Here is a 16788-nt window from a genome sequence, read left to right on the forward strand (position 1 = left end):
TCCCAGATGTGCCGTCCTCCTGGGTGCCTGTGAAGTGTGCCCACGTGGCAAGCGAAGGGGTTCGGAGAAGAGGTGGGAAGCTCTTGGCCTCGCTCCCTGACGTCGATTACGTGTTCCCACATGCTGGGCTCGTGTTCGCCGCCATCGCTGGCGCCTGTGATGAGCCCGACGACTCCATGGGGGGAGGGCAGGGGACGCTATTATTATTATTATTATTATTATTACTTCCATCTTATGGAGTTAGAAACCAAAGGCTTAGTGAGTGTGACTTGCTCATGATCAGAATGCTGGCCTTTGGCAGAGCCAGGATCCAAAGCCAAGTCTTACGAACTCGGGCGTTTTCAACCTGGGCACTGGTGACATGTCGCACCAGATAACTCCCTGTCGTGGGGACTATCTTGCGGGTCGTAGGATGTTTTGAGCAGCATCCTCGGCCATCTCCCCGTGAGATGCCAGTACCAGCCCCTTCCCCCCACCAAGGTGCGGCAACCAGAAATGTCTCCAGACACTGCCAGATGTGTCCCAGGGGTGTGGGGACGAGTAAAATCTCCCCTGTCTGAGAACCACGCTCTGATCTCGGAGCGGGGAGGTTGGGAGAGATGGCAGATAGCGTCATTATTCCCGCAAACGTGGGACTTGGTTGTTAGGGAGGATTCTGAACACCGATGTCACTCTCTGACCAAACTTGGAAAGACAGGTGAGCTCTACAATAAAAAGGACAGTGTCTAACTTATTCATTCCTTCCTTCGATAGACATTTGCTCAGCACCTAAGTACCAAACCCTGATCTAGCCTCTGGGGATAAAGCAAGAAACACAACAAAAATTCCCGTCTGCAGAGGGTTTGCATTCTACAAACATGAAACGGACTAGTGAAGTTATATGTTATCTCCGGTGATAGTGAAAGCTGTAAAGACAGGTAAGCAGGTGGAAGGGTGGGGTGGGCAGGGGGATGCTGATGGGGAGTTACAATTTTAAATAAGGACGGCCAAGGATGGCCTCACTCAGAAGGTGGCATTTGAGCAGAGACCTGCAGTAGGGGAGGGGACGAGCCCAGTGGACATCTGGGGTAGGAACGATGCACAGAGAATAGCAGATACAAAGGACCTGGGGCCGCGATGGCAGATTATGCAACAGCAGGTGTGGCAAGAGTGGAATGAGGGAGTGGGCGATGAGGGTGGGAGGCAGGTGGAGGGCAGCGTCCGCGAGGTCCGTGGCGACTTCTTCGAGGCCGTTCCCAGCGGCGGTTCCAGGATGCCCTCTGGAATCTCTGCGCTCTCATTTTCAGCTGGGGCAGAGTGCATGAGCCATTTTCTCTTTTTCGTGGGCCTGTCAGAACCACCTCCTCACCTGAGTCTGTGACTCACCTGCGCTGAGCCAGTGCTTTCAGGAGATGAGGAGGTGGAGGATTCATGTTGTGGAACAAGTGTAGGCTGTCTACTGGCTCAAAACCCTGCGCCTGACAGCCTGCGCTGGGCACAGTCTCTGCTGGACCTCCCCTGTGGCGGACACGGCGTGATGGGGATCCTTCTAGCTCTCCTCGTGGCGGCCTGCATGTTCTTCATGGGGACTCTGCTGTGGGTGATCTGCATAAGCATCTTCACTATAGACATCCCCGAGGCCATCAGCCATCCCATGAAGCTGCGGGTCATCCATTGCATCTTCGAGCTGTGTATGACATGGGTGAGTTTTGCGTTTTATTTGTCCCCTCATTGTGAGGGTTGAGGAGAGCATTGGGGAGGAGTACCGGAAGCTTCCAGTTGAATTAACACTGATATCATAGCAGCAGAGGCTGACAGTATGCTCTTAGACCTTAATAATTCCTGTTAGGTAACAGGTGACTTACAGCCTCTTCCCGGGGTTTCTCAAGCTGAAAGGGCGGATGGCCACACAATTCAAACAAAGAGCGAGTCTCATTTTCAATTAGGAAAAAAAAAAAAAAAGAAGGAAGGCCTGCTCCCGTCCCCTGCCCCAGCCCGCACAGCCCCTGCCTCTTGTCCGACTTTCTTCACAGCACTCATCACGTTTGTGACGGGTGAAGATAGGAATGAATCGTTCTGAGTCTTTGAGCCCCTATTCCTGTCAACCTGCCAGCTAGAACTGGCCAATGACAAAATGAACGGACATGTTAGCCAATTAGTAAATTAGTACAGGTGAGCAAAATTGCAGAATGGGACTTGAAATACATGCATAGATAGATAGATAGATAGATAGATAGTTGTTTGGAGAAATGGAAAACTGTTTATGGCATTAGTCAGATTCTGCTTGTTGTTCTTGGTGTGTGTAATTTAACAAAATACTTGTAAAGAGATCATGGCGGGAATGGTGTCGAGGTTGGCAGTAGGGATTTGCTGAACTGCTCCGGAGAGCTGACAGACAGCGAAGGTAGAGAACATGACTCTTAAATCTCTTACATAATAAAAAGCGATTGCAAGCTTCTTCTTACTCTCTTGGGAAATCCTTGATGGAGCCAAAGGGCCAAAGGTATCCTCTCTCCAGAGGCAGCTTTTTACAAGGGGCCATTGGTCCTGTGTCTTTCCAGCCTTGACTCTCATAGTCCACAGTAGGGGCTCCCAAGCATAGTGACTCGGTTTCCTCATCTGCAAAACAGGGAGAAACATAAATAGTCCTGACTTCAGAGCATTTTGTGGGGATGCAGCGAGTTAAGCTGTCTGGAGTGTGTGTTCCAATGCCTGGTACAGGGTAAGCTCTCTGTAATATTAGCCTTATTACTCTTTGTTGATGTGTTTTGTTTTGTTTTGTTTTCTTTTTTTTTTCTTTCTTTCTTTCTTTTTTTTTTTACAAAGATGCGTTGTGCAACTACTACATGTCATTCTCCAGTAGTAGCTCTGAGGATCAGTGATGGGTGAAAGAAATAAAGTCCAGGCAGAGTCCGCCTGCAGGGAGCTCGGAGGCCGTGGCAGGGTAGAGAGGGTATCGGCAGGTGCCTGGGGGAGACAGCAACTTATAGGAAAACCGATTCCGAGTGGCCGGTGGTGCGAGGAAAGTCAGACAGGACAGTGGGGTGTTTCGCCAAACCCCCAAGGATGACAGAATGCAAGGGGTTCATGAATTCGAGCAGGCATAAAAATCACCCCCTTTCCACTAACCTCTAATGAAGATGTAGTATTGCCTTCCACTATAAATGAAGGCGACAAACCGCAGCTGTGACCGCAGAAGCTGCAGCTCGGTCATCAAGAGGAGTCACATGTTTCTGAGCGTGTTACAGCCTTTGAAGATACTGTGCGAAACCGCACGTGTGCCTTGTTCCTCTGAGATTATGATAGTGTCAGACCGGCCGCCGGGTCTCGCTACTCAGGGCGTCGACGAGGAAGCACACGTAGTATTTCGTCGCACATTTATTTCGATATTTTGATAACTATTTTCAAATGCCATCGCCTGCCTTTGTAACCCTACGTATTTTATGTAGGGTTTATTCACTAAGAGCCAAAATTGCCTCGGCATGGAAAACGGTTAAGAAACAGGGAGTGTGTCTAGGGGGAGAGCCCACTTTATCTGGCTTATTTTTTAATTTTGTATTATGCAAACCTTCAGATATATGAAAGGAGACGGAGTATCAGAAAGAAGCTTCCTGTCCTCTTCCCTCCCCATCCCCCAGTAGCATTCACGGTGGTTAATTCCTAGGTCCTGTTCCCTTTCTCATGAAGGGGATCCCAGACATTGTATTATTTTATCCAAGAATATTTCAGTAGGTATCTCTAAACGTTAAGAACCCCCCTCCCCCGCCGTCTTTCAAAATAGGACCACCATGCAGTTATCACATCTGGAAAACAGCACTTTGAAAAGTGCTGGAGGGCCTTGTCCGCCGCAGTGGTCCGGGAGGGGCTCCCTGGGAAGAGATGTCATGTCCAGGTGGCGCTGGAGCAGGGACCTTGTGGGGGCAGGGCAGCGTTTCAGGCACAGGGCCCCTCGAGGGGGTGGCTGGAGGCCTGGTTTGTGGAACTGCGGTGCACAAGGTCCAGGGGGAGTGTTTGAGAGGGGCAGGTGCTGGGGCCGTGTGGGTCTGGGATTTCCCGCAGGTGTGATGGGGAGACAGGGGGTTGGAGCAGGGCTGTTGGCCACTCTGGGGAGGGGGTGGGGGAGGCATGGGCTGCAGCAGGACTCCAGCAGGACCTGCGAAACCCTCCCCACGACGTTCCCTCTTCTCTCACCAACAGGGGACAATTTTTGAGAAACTGGGAATCTGGACAATGCCCGAATTTGTCCGTTTCATGCACGACCTGAAGCCGGTAAAGGAGGATCCGGATGTCGTGACCACCCACCTCTGCTTCGGGACTATCCCGGTGAGGCTGTACCAGCCCAAGGTGGCCTCCTGCACCCCCAGGCGGGGCATCATATTCTACCACGGCGGCGGGGCGGTCTTCGGGAGCCTGAGTAAGAGTCCATCCCCCAGACCCCTCCGGCCTGTGGTGTGTGGTGGTGGTGTGGGGGAGGGGGAGGCAGGGGGCACTCGTGCCATCTTCCTGGGGTCTAGAAGCCTCTATATTATGACCAGGGGACACCAAGGCAGTTAGTGGACCCCAGATCCTTCTGGGGACAAAGAAGTGGAATGTATCGATCTCTTTCTGGAACTAAGGAGACACAGAGGGGCGTATATATGGACGCATATGGTGCGTCGCTATAGCTCCGTCTGTGTAGGCGTGCCCTGCTATCCGACAGCAGAGCGTCCCTCCGACACCTTCCTGAGCCGAAACCGGGTAAAGTGAAGAGGCGATTACCTTAGGACGCCCCTCGCTACAGGAAGTCGAGCGATGACGCCCAAAGCTCACAGATGAGCTCAGAGCTCTGGGGCCTGGGGCTGAGAGGCTGAGTGTCCTTCCCGCGGGAGGAGCTGGCGAGGCCACCCTCGCGGCTCGGGCTCGGGGTGCCTGCTGCCCCTATAAGTGGCTCGCTGCAAAACGGACACGCTGAATGTTTTGCTTTTTGCCTTTTTTTTTTTTTTTACAAGTGAAAATCCCATCTGGATTTCTTCTGATGTGTGCAAACAGGTACTTAATGCAGGTGTTTTGTAAAAGTGGGATGTCGTAAAGAGACCTTTCAAAGAGCAGGGGATACCTGTCTATGCCGACGGAATCCACACGACGTAAAACGCAGCATTTGAAAGGCGTGTGATTAGGTCGCGTTTAGTCCATTCACAATGCTGGGCAGCCACCACCTCTACTTAGTTAGAAGAAAGGGTTTTTAAAAAGCGAAAATAACTAACACATCGTTTTGTTTCACTTCGGGTATTACCTGAGACAAATTCTGATACGCAGACAGGAGGACCAAAGATCTGAGGGAAATTAATGAAAAAAAAAATCCCTCAAAATTGAGACAATTTTCTTATCTTAATTCCCCCTGACTCTGGAAATTTTGGGGGGGAAAACACCTTTTTAGAGCTTTCTAATCTGTGGAATGCCAGGATCCATTCCGCAGTCTTTAATGCAACCATTTATTAGTATTGATATCTAATAATTTATTAATATTAGTATGTGCATGGCAGGCCCCTTGTTACACGTGAGCTGATATGCATTAGCTCATCGAAACCCCCAACCACGCTATTATTATTTATTATTATTATTATTATTATTATTATTATTGTTATTTCCATTTTCCAGGTGAGGAAATCAAGCCTCAGGGAGTGAAGGGACTTGCCCATACGCTGCTTCAGTGCAGGATAAAAGGAGGCAAAGTCACGATTTGCGCTTGGGTCTGAACCTAGGGCTCACACACTGAACCACCGTGTGGCCAAACAGCTTCTCTAGATTGAGAATGAACATTCGCAGCCCAAGAGCTCTGTCCGTGGTGGTGGTCAGTGAGGAGCGGGCTGCCGATGATGGCTAGCAAAGGAAGCCCACCAGCTTTCCCAGTAAATTTAAAAACCTTTATTTTCTAGAACTCTACCAAAACATATGCAGCCGCTTGGCCAAGGAGAGTGACTCAGTGGTTCTAGCAGTTGGGTGAGTAAAGGGGAGGGGCCAGGCTGCGACCTGGAGTGATGGGGTGGGGGGAAGGAGCTCAGGCAGGTGGGGAGTCGGAGGGACACAGGCGCGGGGAGGCCAGCGAGGAGGAGAGGAGGCAAGAGGGAGGGACAGAGGCGGAGACCGGGCACTCCTTCCTGCAGGTGGCCCTTGGGGACGTCTAGGTGGGGCTCTCTGTGCACAGCATCATTTGGAAGCTGGGTGGGGAGTGGGCGTCGTCAAGGAGACCAGGGGCGGAGCCCCACAGCTGGCGCGTTCTCAGGGGAGAGAATCCTTTCCTTTGAGCAGAGCAGCTGCACATTCCGGACCCTTAGCACCTCCCTGCACTAAATGCCTACATATTTATATCATTTCCATTCCTGTGCACTCAGGAGAGGGAGGTGGACCCTGGTGAGATCCACCGAAGGAAGCCAGAAAAGTTAGAAAGCCACTCTCTCTCCTAACCGATCCTGGAGAGTCACGCACCCAGCCTGGAACCTCAAAGACAGCTCACTGGATGTGGGGCAGGAGAGACCTGGGGTGGCCCCTTTTGGGCCTCCGAGTCTGGCAGACGGAACACGTATGAGAGGTGGTCACTGTAGTGGTGTGGCCTTGTCCTTTCGCCCTGTTGCCTGGAACATTGTCACACTGGGGTGTGGCCAGTCCTCCCGATTAAGCTTTTCCTGCAGTTTTGTATAAGTGCACATGCCATAAAGAAATATCGATTGCCAACATCTCGATGGGGAGAGATTTCTCAGCTTTCCTGTGGCAGTAGAGTAAAAAATACAGAAGTCAGTCTTTCTGTACTGAAGCTTGTCACTTTGCAGCTCTCGGCTCCAAAACCATTTCCGCAGTGGGATGGAGATCTCAATCCAATTGTTGGCCACTGTAAGCCTTGCTGTTGAACTAAGAGATCATTGGTAGAATATTACTGGCAAATCTCTGCAAGAAAATTATTTTATGACTCCAAGATAGACAGGGATTAGGTGTTGAAAGTATCGCTGTCCCAGCGATACTTTCAACACCTAATAGGGGGCATCAGGGGGCATCAGGACGGAAATGGCTGGAGGAAGGTTTGTTGATCCCATTGGGATCCCTTTAAAAAAAAAAAAATTGAGACCAGCATTTAAAATGATGAGATTTCTCACAAAACCCAGATTTCTAGACTCTTGATACAATGGAAAGGTCCAGCGATGCCAGGCTGGCGAGCTTGCATGACAGTAATCCAAGCCTGGAAAAACAGGCTCAGTGAGGGCCACTGAGCTGGAGGCAGCCTGTGTGTTCCCTGCTGGGCCCTCGGGGCATTTAAATCTTCAAGATCCTCCCATGAAACCTGTGAGCATGGCAGGGTTACTTAGAATCTAAACCCAGGCCACCTGAGGTTGCTCATAAAGAATAGAAAACAAAAAAGAAAAAAAAACAGGGAACAGGTATGAATTAGGGAAGCACCCGTCAAGTAGGTTCAGAGGATGTGTCGGTGATAGTTAAGTTTCTGACCAATATGTGGATCATAGGGCTCTCGTGGTCACAGCTTGTCCCCCAAGTCAGCATTGAGAGAGTGGGAATGACAGCCACCACTTTCCGAGCCCATGTGCCAGGCACCGAGGGCTTTATGTCTATCGGCTCATTTAAGCCTCATACCTTAATGCTTCCTGCTCAGGCTTCAGAAAGAGAAGTTCATGGAAGGGATTTGGGCTCAAGAATCCCAGACGCAGGCATTTTTGGCTCTGCTAGGATGAAGAGTGTCAACCACGGTCCCTGATTTCTTTGTTAGATATCACATGCTGCCAAGTCACAAGTTTCCAGTGCCATTGAGGGAATGCACCGTGGCCACCATCCACTTCCTGAAGTCTCTGGATGCTTACAAGGTGGACCCTGCTCAGATCGTAGTCTGCGGGGACAGCGTAGGAGGGACATTGGCGGCGACAATCTGCCAGCAACTTGTGGACATTCCAGATCTCCCCAAGATCCGTGCCCAGGTCCTGATCTACGCTTTTCTGCAGGGCCTGGACTTCCAACTCCCTTCCTATCAGCAGAACAAGTCTTTCCCACTGCTCACCCAGAGCTTTGCCTTAAACTGTGTGTTCAATTACCTGGACATCAGCCATTCCTGGAAAAGCGCCATCGTGAATAAAACCTATCTGCCTGCCGAAGTCTGGGAAAAATATAGAAAGTGGTTGGGCTCAGAAAACATCCCAGAGAGGTTTAAGAAGAGAGGCTACCAGCCAGTGTCCCCACAGTACCTGGATGAGGACGCCTATCTGGAGACGAAGGCCATCCTGGATTCGGTGAACTCGCCCCTGATTGCCGAAGATGAGGTAGTGTCTCAGGTCCCGGAAGCTCTCATTGTGAGCTGCGAGTACGATGTTCTGAGGGACGATTCGCTGCTGTACAAGAAGAGGCTGGAGGACCTGGGGGTCCCGGTGACGTGGCATCACGTGGAGGACGGTTTTCACGGAGTGCTGAGCACCCTGGACTTTGGGTACTTTGAGTTCCCCTGCTCCAAGAGAATTCTGAATGCCATCGTCCATTTTCTGAAGGGCCTGTGACCATTTCTCCTTCCCGCGGGAGCCGTGAGCGTGTGGGTCCTGCCATCATCCGGTTCCCCAGGGGGCTCTCTGGTGCCGATGTGGATGATGCCTAGTGGGGCTAGGGAGGGTGTCGAGGTGGCCATCTCCTCCTGGCTCCATGTTCTAGAATCAGAGAGTATATGTTTCTGATGTCTGCAGGGAGAGCAGTAGAAGAGGCAGGTTTGGGGAGGGTGGGACTCTGGGTCCACGTCCACCGCTGGGAAAATTTGAGCTGACAGTCTTCAGTGGCCACTTGCAAAGGCGAATGGACATATAGAGGTTGTCACTCAGTTCTGTGGGGAAGGGTTTAGACTGCCCCCTTCACTCTGCTCCAGAGTGACTGCTTGCTCGTTCCTCTTATCCCGGGCTAGTGTCGGCTGCAGAGATCAGGTTCTGCTGCAGTGACAAGTGGCCCCACAGCCTCAGTGGCTTATGACAGCAAAGGTCTGTTACTATTCACATTACACATTGGATGGCCCTCGCGGGTCACCAGCAGCTCTGTTCCACACTCATCTACTCCAGGATCCAGACGGACGGAGCCGCTTCTACGTGAAATGTCTCGTCTTGTGGCAGAGAAAAAAAAAAAAGAACATGGCAGACCACACACTGGCTCCTGAGCTTCTGCTCAGAAGTGATGCTCACGGTTCCTGCTCCCCGTTTCCTGGCCAGAGCAAGTTCTGTGGCCAAGCCCGATGCTGAAGGAAGGAGAAGCATGAGCACCCCCAGAGAGGAGCAGCAGATAGTTTTGGACAGTACAACGGCTACCACTCTCTCAATCATACTCTCATTCCTACTCTACCTTCTAAAAAATTAATTTTAAATTATATAAGTGACACACAAACACATTCTCCTTTTAAATAAAACCCTCAAATTCTAGAGATAAGGCTAAAGTCCCTTTTGGCCACTGTTCCGCAACTCTCTTCTCTTTTATCTGGATGTATCCACTGTCACTTTTTGGGGTGGGGGGGGTTTGGGGGGAGAGGTTTTCCAATCCTTCAATGCCTGTTTCTCTGCTTTGACATACACAGATAGAGAAAATACACAGTATTATTTTGTGGGATGACTTTGCCAGATATTTGTATGTAACAGAATAATAATTCTGTACATTTTGTGCCACTTGGGATTTTATCACTGAACAATATGTCTTAGAAATCTAGCCTAAAAATAATGTAGATTTGTCCTACTCTTTCTTTTTGGCTACTGCATAGTATTCTATGGTATGCTTGTATTACAGTTCTTAGCCATTCCCTACAGGTGGACATTTTTGGTCTCTTTTCAGTGTTTTATTTTTATTTTATTTTTTTTTAGGGGAGGCAATCCTTGGGTGACCTCGCAGATTGCAAGAACCTTGTCAGTTTACAATCCCTTATTTTTTATTTTTTACGCCTACAGTACCTGGTCTTCCTAGGTGGTCTCCCATCCAAGTTCCAATCAGGCCCGACCCCGCTTGGCAGCCGAGATCAGATGGGATCGGGCTCGTTCAGGGTGGCGTGGCTGTAGACACTTTTCAGCTTTTTTAGAACAGACAAGTCTATAGTGAATATTTCTGCACATGCCCCCTTGTGCATGTGTGATTCTTTTTTATAGATTCAGTAAAGGGGACTGTTAACCGGGCATATTACCAAAATGCCTGTCTCATTCCTTTTTTTTTTTTTTTCTTTCCTAAAGATCTCAGCTGGGAGGGAAGTAGTTGGATCATAACCACCAACCCCAAAGGCAGAGAGAAAATTGGCTTGACAATTGACAGGCGGCCTGAGTTGGTATGGCACTTCTATGTGTTCAAAGGGAAATTCCTTAAGTCTGAATCAGTGGAGGAACTGGGGCAGGCTGCCGTCTTACCGGGTTGTCACTTCTAATCTCCTTTCTTTCATCTAACAAAGCAAAAGATGCCAGAGGCAGCAAGCTGGCTCCTCCTTCCACAGGGTTGCCAGGGCTTGCTTTGTCCCCCGGCTAGAACACCATCGTTTCAACACTGCAGCTGGGTGTCTTTGCGAATTGCAGGACAGAGTCGAATCAGGTAAAGCAGTGCATAGGGTTTAGTTTCAAAGCATTTTCAGTCATAGGTAAAAACCTTCAAAGGTCCATCTCCATCACTAAGTTGAAAGAACTCCTTGCCTATGTTGTCGCGAAAGGACAGAACACTTTTCACTTTAAGTTGAAGAGGTGTATTCTGGGTTTGCTGTTGCTGCATCATGAGGCCGCTCCCAGGAGGCAGAGGGATGAAGCACCTATAGTCTGGAGCCAGTCAGAGTCCCAACACTCACCTCCCAGACCCTCAGTCCTCAGTTTTCTTGCCTTGAAATAGGGGTAAACGTATCTCATGCCCGCAAGTGTGTGTGTGACCTTATCTGGTGCAAGTGAGTTGACCTGGTAAAACATGCTGAATCTGTGTGAGTCATGACTAGGGGTCTGCTGTTGATCAGACAGAGTTATGGGGGTGCTGTTCATGAGCCCTTGGTGGAGATAACAAGTTGCTTTTGTGTTGAGGAACCCTCTATTCAAAGAAGGTCTAGAATAACTCCCTTTGAGATATTGCTGCCCCAATGTCCCAAATACACGCCTCTAATATAGAGAAAGGGATAGATTTTGTTACTAAAATAAACTTGGTTCAGCTACATAAGGAAGAAAGGATCAAACATTTATTGATCCTTTATATGTGACAGGCATTTTACAAAGTGCTTCATACATATCCTCATCTCACTGAATTCTCATAATCTTAGAAAGTATGTGATATTCACTCTCAATTTATAGATCAGGAAGCCAAAGTTCACTTGGCCGAGAAACTCGACGAGAGGTAGAACAGGAAATTGAAGCCAAGTATGTCTGAGTTCCAAGTCCACCACCCACCACTGTTCGGTTGCCTGTGCAATAACCCCAAGCTGATCTGCCACCTTTAAGAAGTGTTTCTAGGTTATACTGGACCAGGAGAGGAGAAGCCAATTCATCCTTCACCTCTCAAGTCTCATTTTAGGCACCACCTGCTCCAGCCTCCCTGTGTCCAGAATGTTAGATCCTTCCCCTGTGGGCTTGCAGAATGTGCTGTGTGCTCTCCAGCACAGCACCGGGCAGGCAGGATTGTGATTATACCGTGACCTAAAAATGTCTACCCCTAAATTGGGTTAAAGTGATCCCCAATTTCTAACGTTCATAGGTGACTGGAAAAGCAAATGGCAATCATCTCCGGAGGAACATAATATCATCTTAGGCCTTTTGTTAATTTTGTAAATAGTTTTTCAGATACCAGGCATGTGAGGAGAGATCACAACAGGAACCCACAGAAACAAAAGGGAAAAAGGGGGGGGGGAGGAGACGCAGACTGTAAAATAGCTCTGTTCACTATGTTTGAAGAGATAAAATCTGTATAAATATATTTCTAAATATCATCTACATAAATATAATCATTAAATCCATAGATTTATAAATCTATAAATTTGAAATTTTGGAAGGCAAAAAGTGATACTCTAAAAGAGTGGATGGTAAAAAAATAAGAAATTAGGAACCGTAAAACACAATATTGTGTGTGTGTGTGTATATATATATATGTGTGTATATATATATACACACACGTATATATAAAATGTATATGAATCAAACAGAAATTTTAGAACTGAAAAATGCAACAAATCAAATTAAATATTTAGCGAATGGGTTTAATTTCACATTAGACACATTCGAGAGAAGACATATGAACTGGGGTACAGGTCGGAAGAAACTTCAGAATCAAGCGCAGGGAGACAGAAGTACAGTACATGCAGAAGAGGGAGCAAGAGGCACGAAGACCTGGCGAGAAGGCCCAGCAAATACATGACCGGCGCCCCAGAGAAATGAGGAGAAGGAACGCGGAAGCAATATTTAAAATATAATGGTGGAGAATGTCCTAAAATAATTGAAAGATTAAGTATTAAAAAGCATTTTTATACTTTTTAATATTTAAAAAATCTTTTTAGACTTTTTAAATATCTTTCAGGTGAAATCCCTAAAGTGTAGAATAATCACACGATAAAGGTGGTCAACGATACCGCGTTTTGGCTCTCAGAAAAGACCGATGAAACATCTCGTGAGACCGAAAAAGGAAAAATAAGAGAGAGAAAGCACGATTAGTAAATACCAGGAGTAAAAAGGGACCTCAGTGCAGATCCTAGCCACATTTAAAAGATACTAAGAAGACATCATGAGCAACACATGCCGAAAATTGAAACGTTAGTTGCGATGAGTAAGTAAATTTCCAGAAAAAAAACACAACTGATGGAACTGACACTAAAGGAAAAAGAAAAATCTGATTAACTAATGAAAGATACTGAATTAACACAGGAAGCCTTCCGACAAAGCACGACGGACATCTCCTGGTCCAGACGCCTCGGGTTACTGGATATTCAAACGGAAAAATAACATCAACTCTACGTAAACCGACCTAGAGAGTATGAAAAGCAGTATTCCCTTTCTATGAGGCTAACTTCGTAATACATTCCTACAGGGACATTGGAAAAGAAAATTACAGGCAATAAAAATCTTACTCATGGATATAGAGACAAAAATTTTTCTAAAAAACATTTAGCCAACTGAATCCAGCAATATATATGAGAAAGGTAATATATCATGACACGAATTAGTCAGTGTAATTTGTGACATTGATAGAGTCAATGAAACTGTGATTATCTCACTAGATGAAAAAAAAACAAAACATTTATGAAAAAACTCCCAGCACATTTAGAATTAACCTAATAAATGGCATCTACAAAAAAATACCTAAAGCAAACATCATGCATAATAATGAAACGCTAAACTTTTTTTCCTTCGATATCAGAAACAGGACAAGAGTTATTCACTATCATTTTTATTCAACATTGCACTGGGTTCTAGCCAATGCAAAAGACAATAAAACTGATAAGGATAGAAAAGGAGTTATTATTTGCAGATGTTCTGATCCTACATGCAGATTCTCAAAGAAACTACAGAGAAACTATTATAATTAATGAGTAAATGAAATTGATGGATATAAATTTATTGTTTATAAAAAAAATCAACTGCATTTTAAAACGTAGGCTAAAATAAATTAGAAAATGAAATAAAATAGTCCATTTAAGTAGCACAAAATATAAAATACGTAGGAACAGAAAGTATCAAGAGTGAAAAAGACAACTCATAGAATGAGAGAAAACATTTGAGTATTTTTTATCCAGAATATATAAATAATTCCTACGACGCGACCACAAAAATCCGAAACAACCCAATTAAAAAATGAGCAAAGGACTTGAATAGATGTTTCCCTAAAGAAGATAGACAAAAGGCCAATAAACACATGAAGAGATGCTCAACATTATTAGGGAAATGCAATCAAAGCTACACTATAATATTACCTACAGCATGATACCACTTCATACTCATTAGGACGGGCTATTCTCCAAAACGAAAAATAAAAAATGTTGCCAAGGATATGGAGGAATAGGAACTCTTGGGCAATGGTGGTGAAAAAGTAAAATGGTGTGGACACTGGAAAACAATTTTGTGGTGACGATTCTACTCCCAGGCATATACTCCAAAGGTTGATTGGTGTACAGATACCTGTACACCGAGGGTCACGGCAGCACTAGTCAGAACAGCCAAAAGGTGAAAACGATCCAAGGGTCCACCAACAGATGAATGGATAGACGAAGTGCAGTATGTACGTGTGATGCGATGTTATTATTCAGCCATTACTCTTTTTGAAAAAAGAATTTCAGAATGAAATCCTGACACATGCTACAATGTGGATGAACCTTGAAAACATTATGCTGAGTGAAAGAAGCCAGATGTAAAAAGGCATATGGGATACCTAGGATGGGCAAATTTATAAAGATAGAAAGTAAAATAGTAGTTCCCAGGGCCTGGGGGAAGAAAAGTTCTAGAAAGTGATGAAAAGTTCTAGACAGTGTGGAATAATAGAAACACCGATGCGCTGATGTGGGGAATGTAAATCGATACATTGACAAATAGTGTGGCATTAGCAAAGTCAAAGGCACACATACCCTATGACCCAGCAATTACACTCCCTGGTGTATATCCTGGAGCCAAGGTTCCCTGGGGGATCCCCAAACTTCCTTCAGGGCACTTGATTCAGGCCTAACCCACTGGGCTCTGCTCACCATCTGTCTGTAGCAGCAGCAGCAGCAGCTCGGACCCTGTAGCCTTGCTTGCTACAAATGAATACATTTGATTTCAAGTAGGTAACTCAGAGAAAGTATTTTTCCAATGGCCTTTAAACAAAAATAGAGGAACTCCAGAAAACGCTTTGCTCCATCTTGAAACTAGCCACGTGACAGGGGAAGGACATGGACAATGCGCCACACAGCAGGACAAGCCTCTGTTTGGCGAGGACGGCAGTCCGGGCAAGGCTAGAGCCAGGAAGAGGGGCTGTCCTTCCCTTCGAAGCTCAGGGGAGCCATGCCTTCTGTACAGCTTCATCCTTTAGAACTCTTTATTGTAAAATAGGACACAAACATGAAAGAGTACATTAAAGTAAATGTGCTGATAAATGAACTATGGCAAAACGAAGCCCCACAAAACCAGCGTATAGGTCAAGACATAAATCATTGCCAACACCCCAGAAGGTCTCCACATGCCTCCTCCCACTCCACCTTGGCTTCTGTAGCAATCACATCTTTGTTTTTCTTTACATGTTTCGCACCGAAGGATGCATTCTTAAACGTGAACACGCAGCTTTGCCTGTTTGTGGTCTCTGTTTAAATGGACTCCTATAGCGTATATTCATCTGAGTCTGGTTTCTTTTTCGACGTGGTTAATTATATTAGGATTCACCTATTGTTGCATGTAGCTGTTTTTGCGATGACATTTCTGTATACAGTACATGTCTCCTGGTGCTCATTTCTGAAAAGCATTTAAGTGCCAGGAAGCCAGCAAGCTCACAGCAGTGAACACAAGTTTTCTAAAATTCTAGTTTTAGCTTGAAAGTGGAGATTTTTTAAAATGAAATTCTGTTTTTATTCGAAGGAAAAACTGGGAGATGAATGGTGGATATTCAAATTGGAACACTTGGCAGATGTCCTCTTGAAAATGAATGAAGTTAATCTGTCACTTCAAAGAAAGCAATGGACAGTGGTCGTTGCCCATGACAAATGCTGAGCTGCTTCTTGTTCCTGGTCCTCTTCCTCTTCCTTCTTCCCTCTTCCTTCTTCCTCTTCTTTCCTCCTCCTCCTCCTCTTCTTCCTCCTCCTCCCTCTTCTACATTTTCAACCTTTATTTTCAACCTTTATTTTCATCTGGATTTGAAATTCACATTGACACCATATGTATATTTCAGCTTCTTAAAGTATAGGTTAGCTGGTTTGAGGTTTTCTCTCTACGTCCTTATTTTTCTAATTATTTCTTTCAAGCATACAGTACATCGGTTAGACATTTATACGGTTCACAAAGCGATTCCCCCCGATTGCTCTATCATCCGCAAGGCTCGACACATAGCCAGCACATCACTGCCGACTGGGTTCTGCCTCTTTAACGTCACCATGTGTTATAGGCATCCCTGTCTGTCAGCGTTTTTAAATAGCTATAGAGTAATTTGTTACATGGATGTACCACCATTTATTGAACCAGCCCCTCTGCTGAGAGATATTTAGGCCGCTCCTGATTTTTTTTTTTTTTTTTTTTTTTTGGCTTAGTGAGTAAGCAAGATCATGAACTCTAGCACATTGATTGGACTGAGCTCTGTGGGAGGTAGGCCCCCGGTTTACTCATTGATGCATTGTAGCTCCAGCTCAGCGTCCAAGATGTAGCAGGTGCTCAACAAAAGGATTATGGAATGAACAAATGAACTAACCAAATGAACCATATTGTATCCGTTTGAGCGCAAAGATAGGATTCTTCCCGGAAACTCCTTAGGCAAAGGGGCGGGCAGGCAGGAGGTGAGCTGAGCCCAGTGGTTTAGGCCTGAATCAAAGTGTATACAGATCCCAGCTCTCTCACAGGTGTGACTTTAGGTAGCTATTAATCCTTTTTTGCTTCAGCGTCCTCCTCTATAAAATGAATACAATAATGAATAGCGCTCACTTCATTAGGGTTGCTGTGAGGATTAAACAATGAATACATGTAAATGGCCCAGTATGGTCCTAGCACATTAGCACTCATTAGGTAGTAGAACGTGATAATCTCATCTCCCCCTAGTTGTAAAAATGCAGCAAGGATGATGTCTCTCATGGGGTGACCACACAGGATCCAGGTCCTTCTGGCCTTTGCTTTTATTGTTGTTGTTGATTTTATTTGCTTTTGG

The 16788-nt window shown here is 46.2% G+C and overlaps 1 protein-coding gene and 1 pseudogene across 1 annotated transcript; one reads left to right on the forward strand and one right to left on the reverse strand.

Moving 5' to 3' along the window:
• The first annotated feature begins 1516 nt into the window (after positions 1-1516).
• AADACL3 (arylacetamide deacetylase like 3) lies at positions 1517-8507 on the forward strand. Its single transcript, XM_016149374.2, has 4 exons — positions 1517-1681; positions 4177-4393; positions 5895-5958; positions 7733-8507. Exons 1-4 carry the CDS (start codon positions 1517-1519, stop codon positions 8505-8507), a joined length of 1221 nt encoding a protein of 406 aa, XP_016004860.2.
• A 1404-nt stretch (positions 8508-9911) lies between these two features.
• On the reverse strand, positions 9912-10030 carry LOC118607182 (annotated as a pseudogene).
• Positions 10031-16788: the final 6758 nt, after the last annotated feature.

This window comes from Rousettus aegyptiacus, unplaced genomic scaffold (genome assembly GCF_014176215.1).
Source record: "Rousettus aegyptiacus isolate mRouAeg1 unplaced genomic scaffold, mRouAeg1.p scaffold_m13_p_1, whole genome shotgun sequence".
Lineage (NCBI taxonomy): Eukaryota > Metazoa > Chordata > Mammalia > Chiroptera > Pteropodidae > Rousettus > Rousettus aegyptiacus.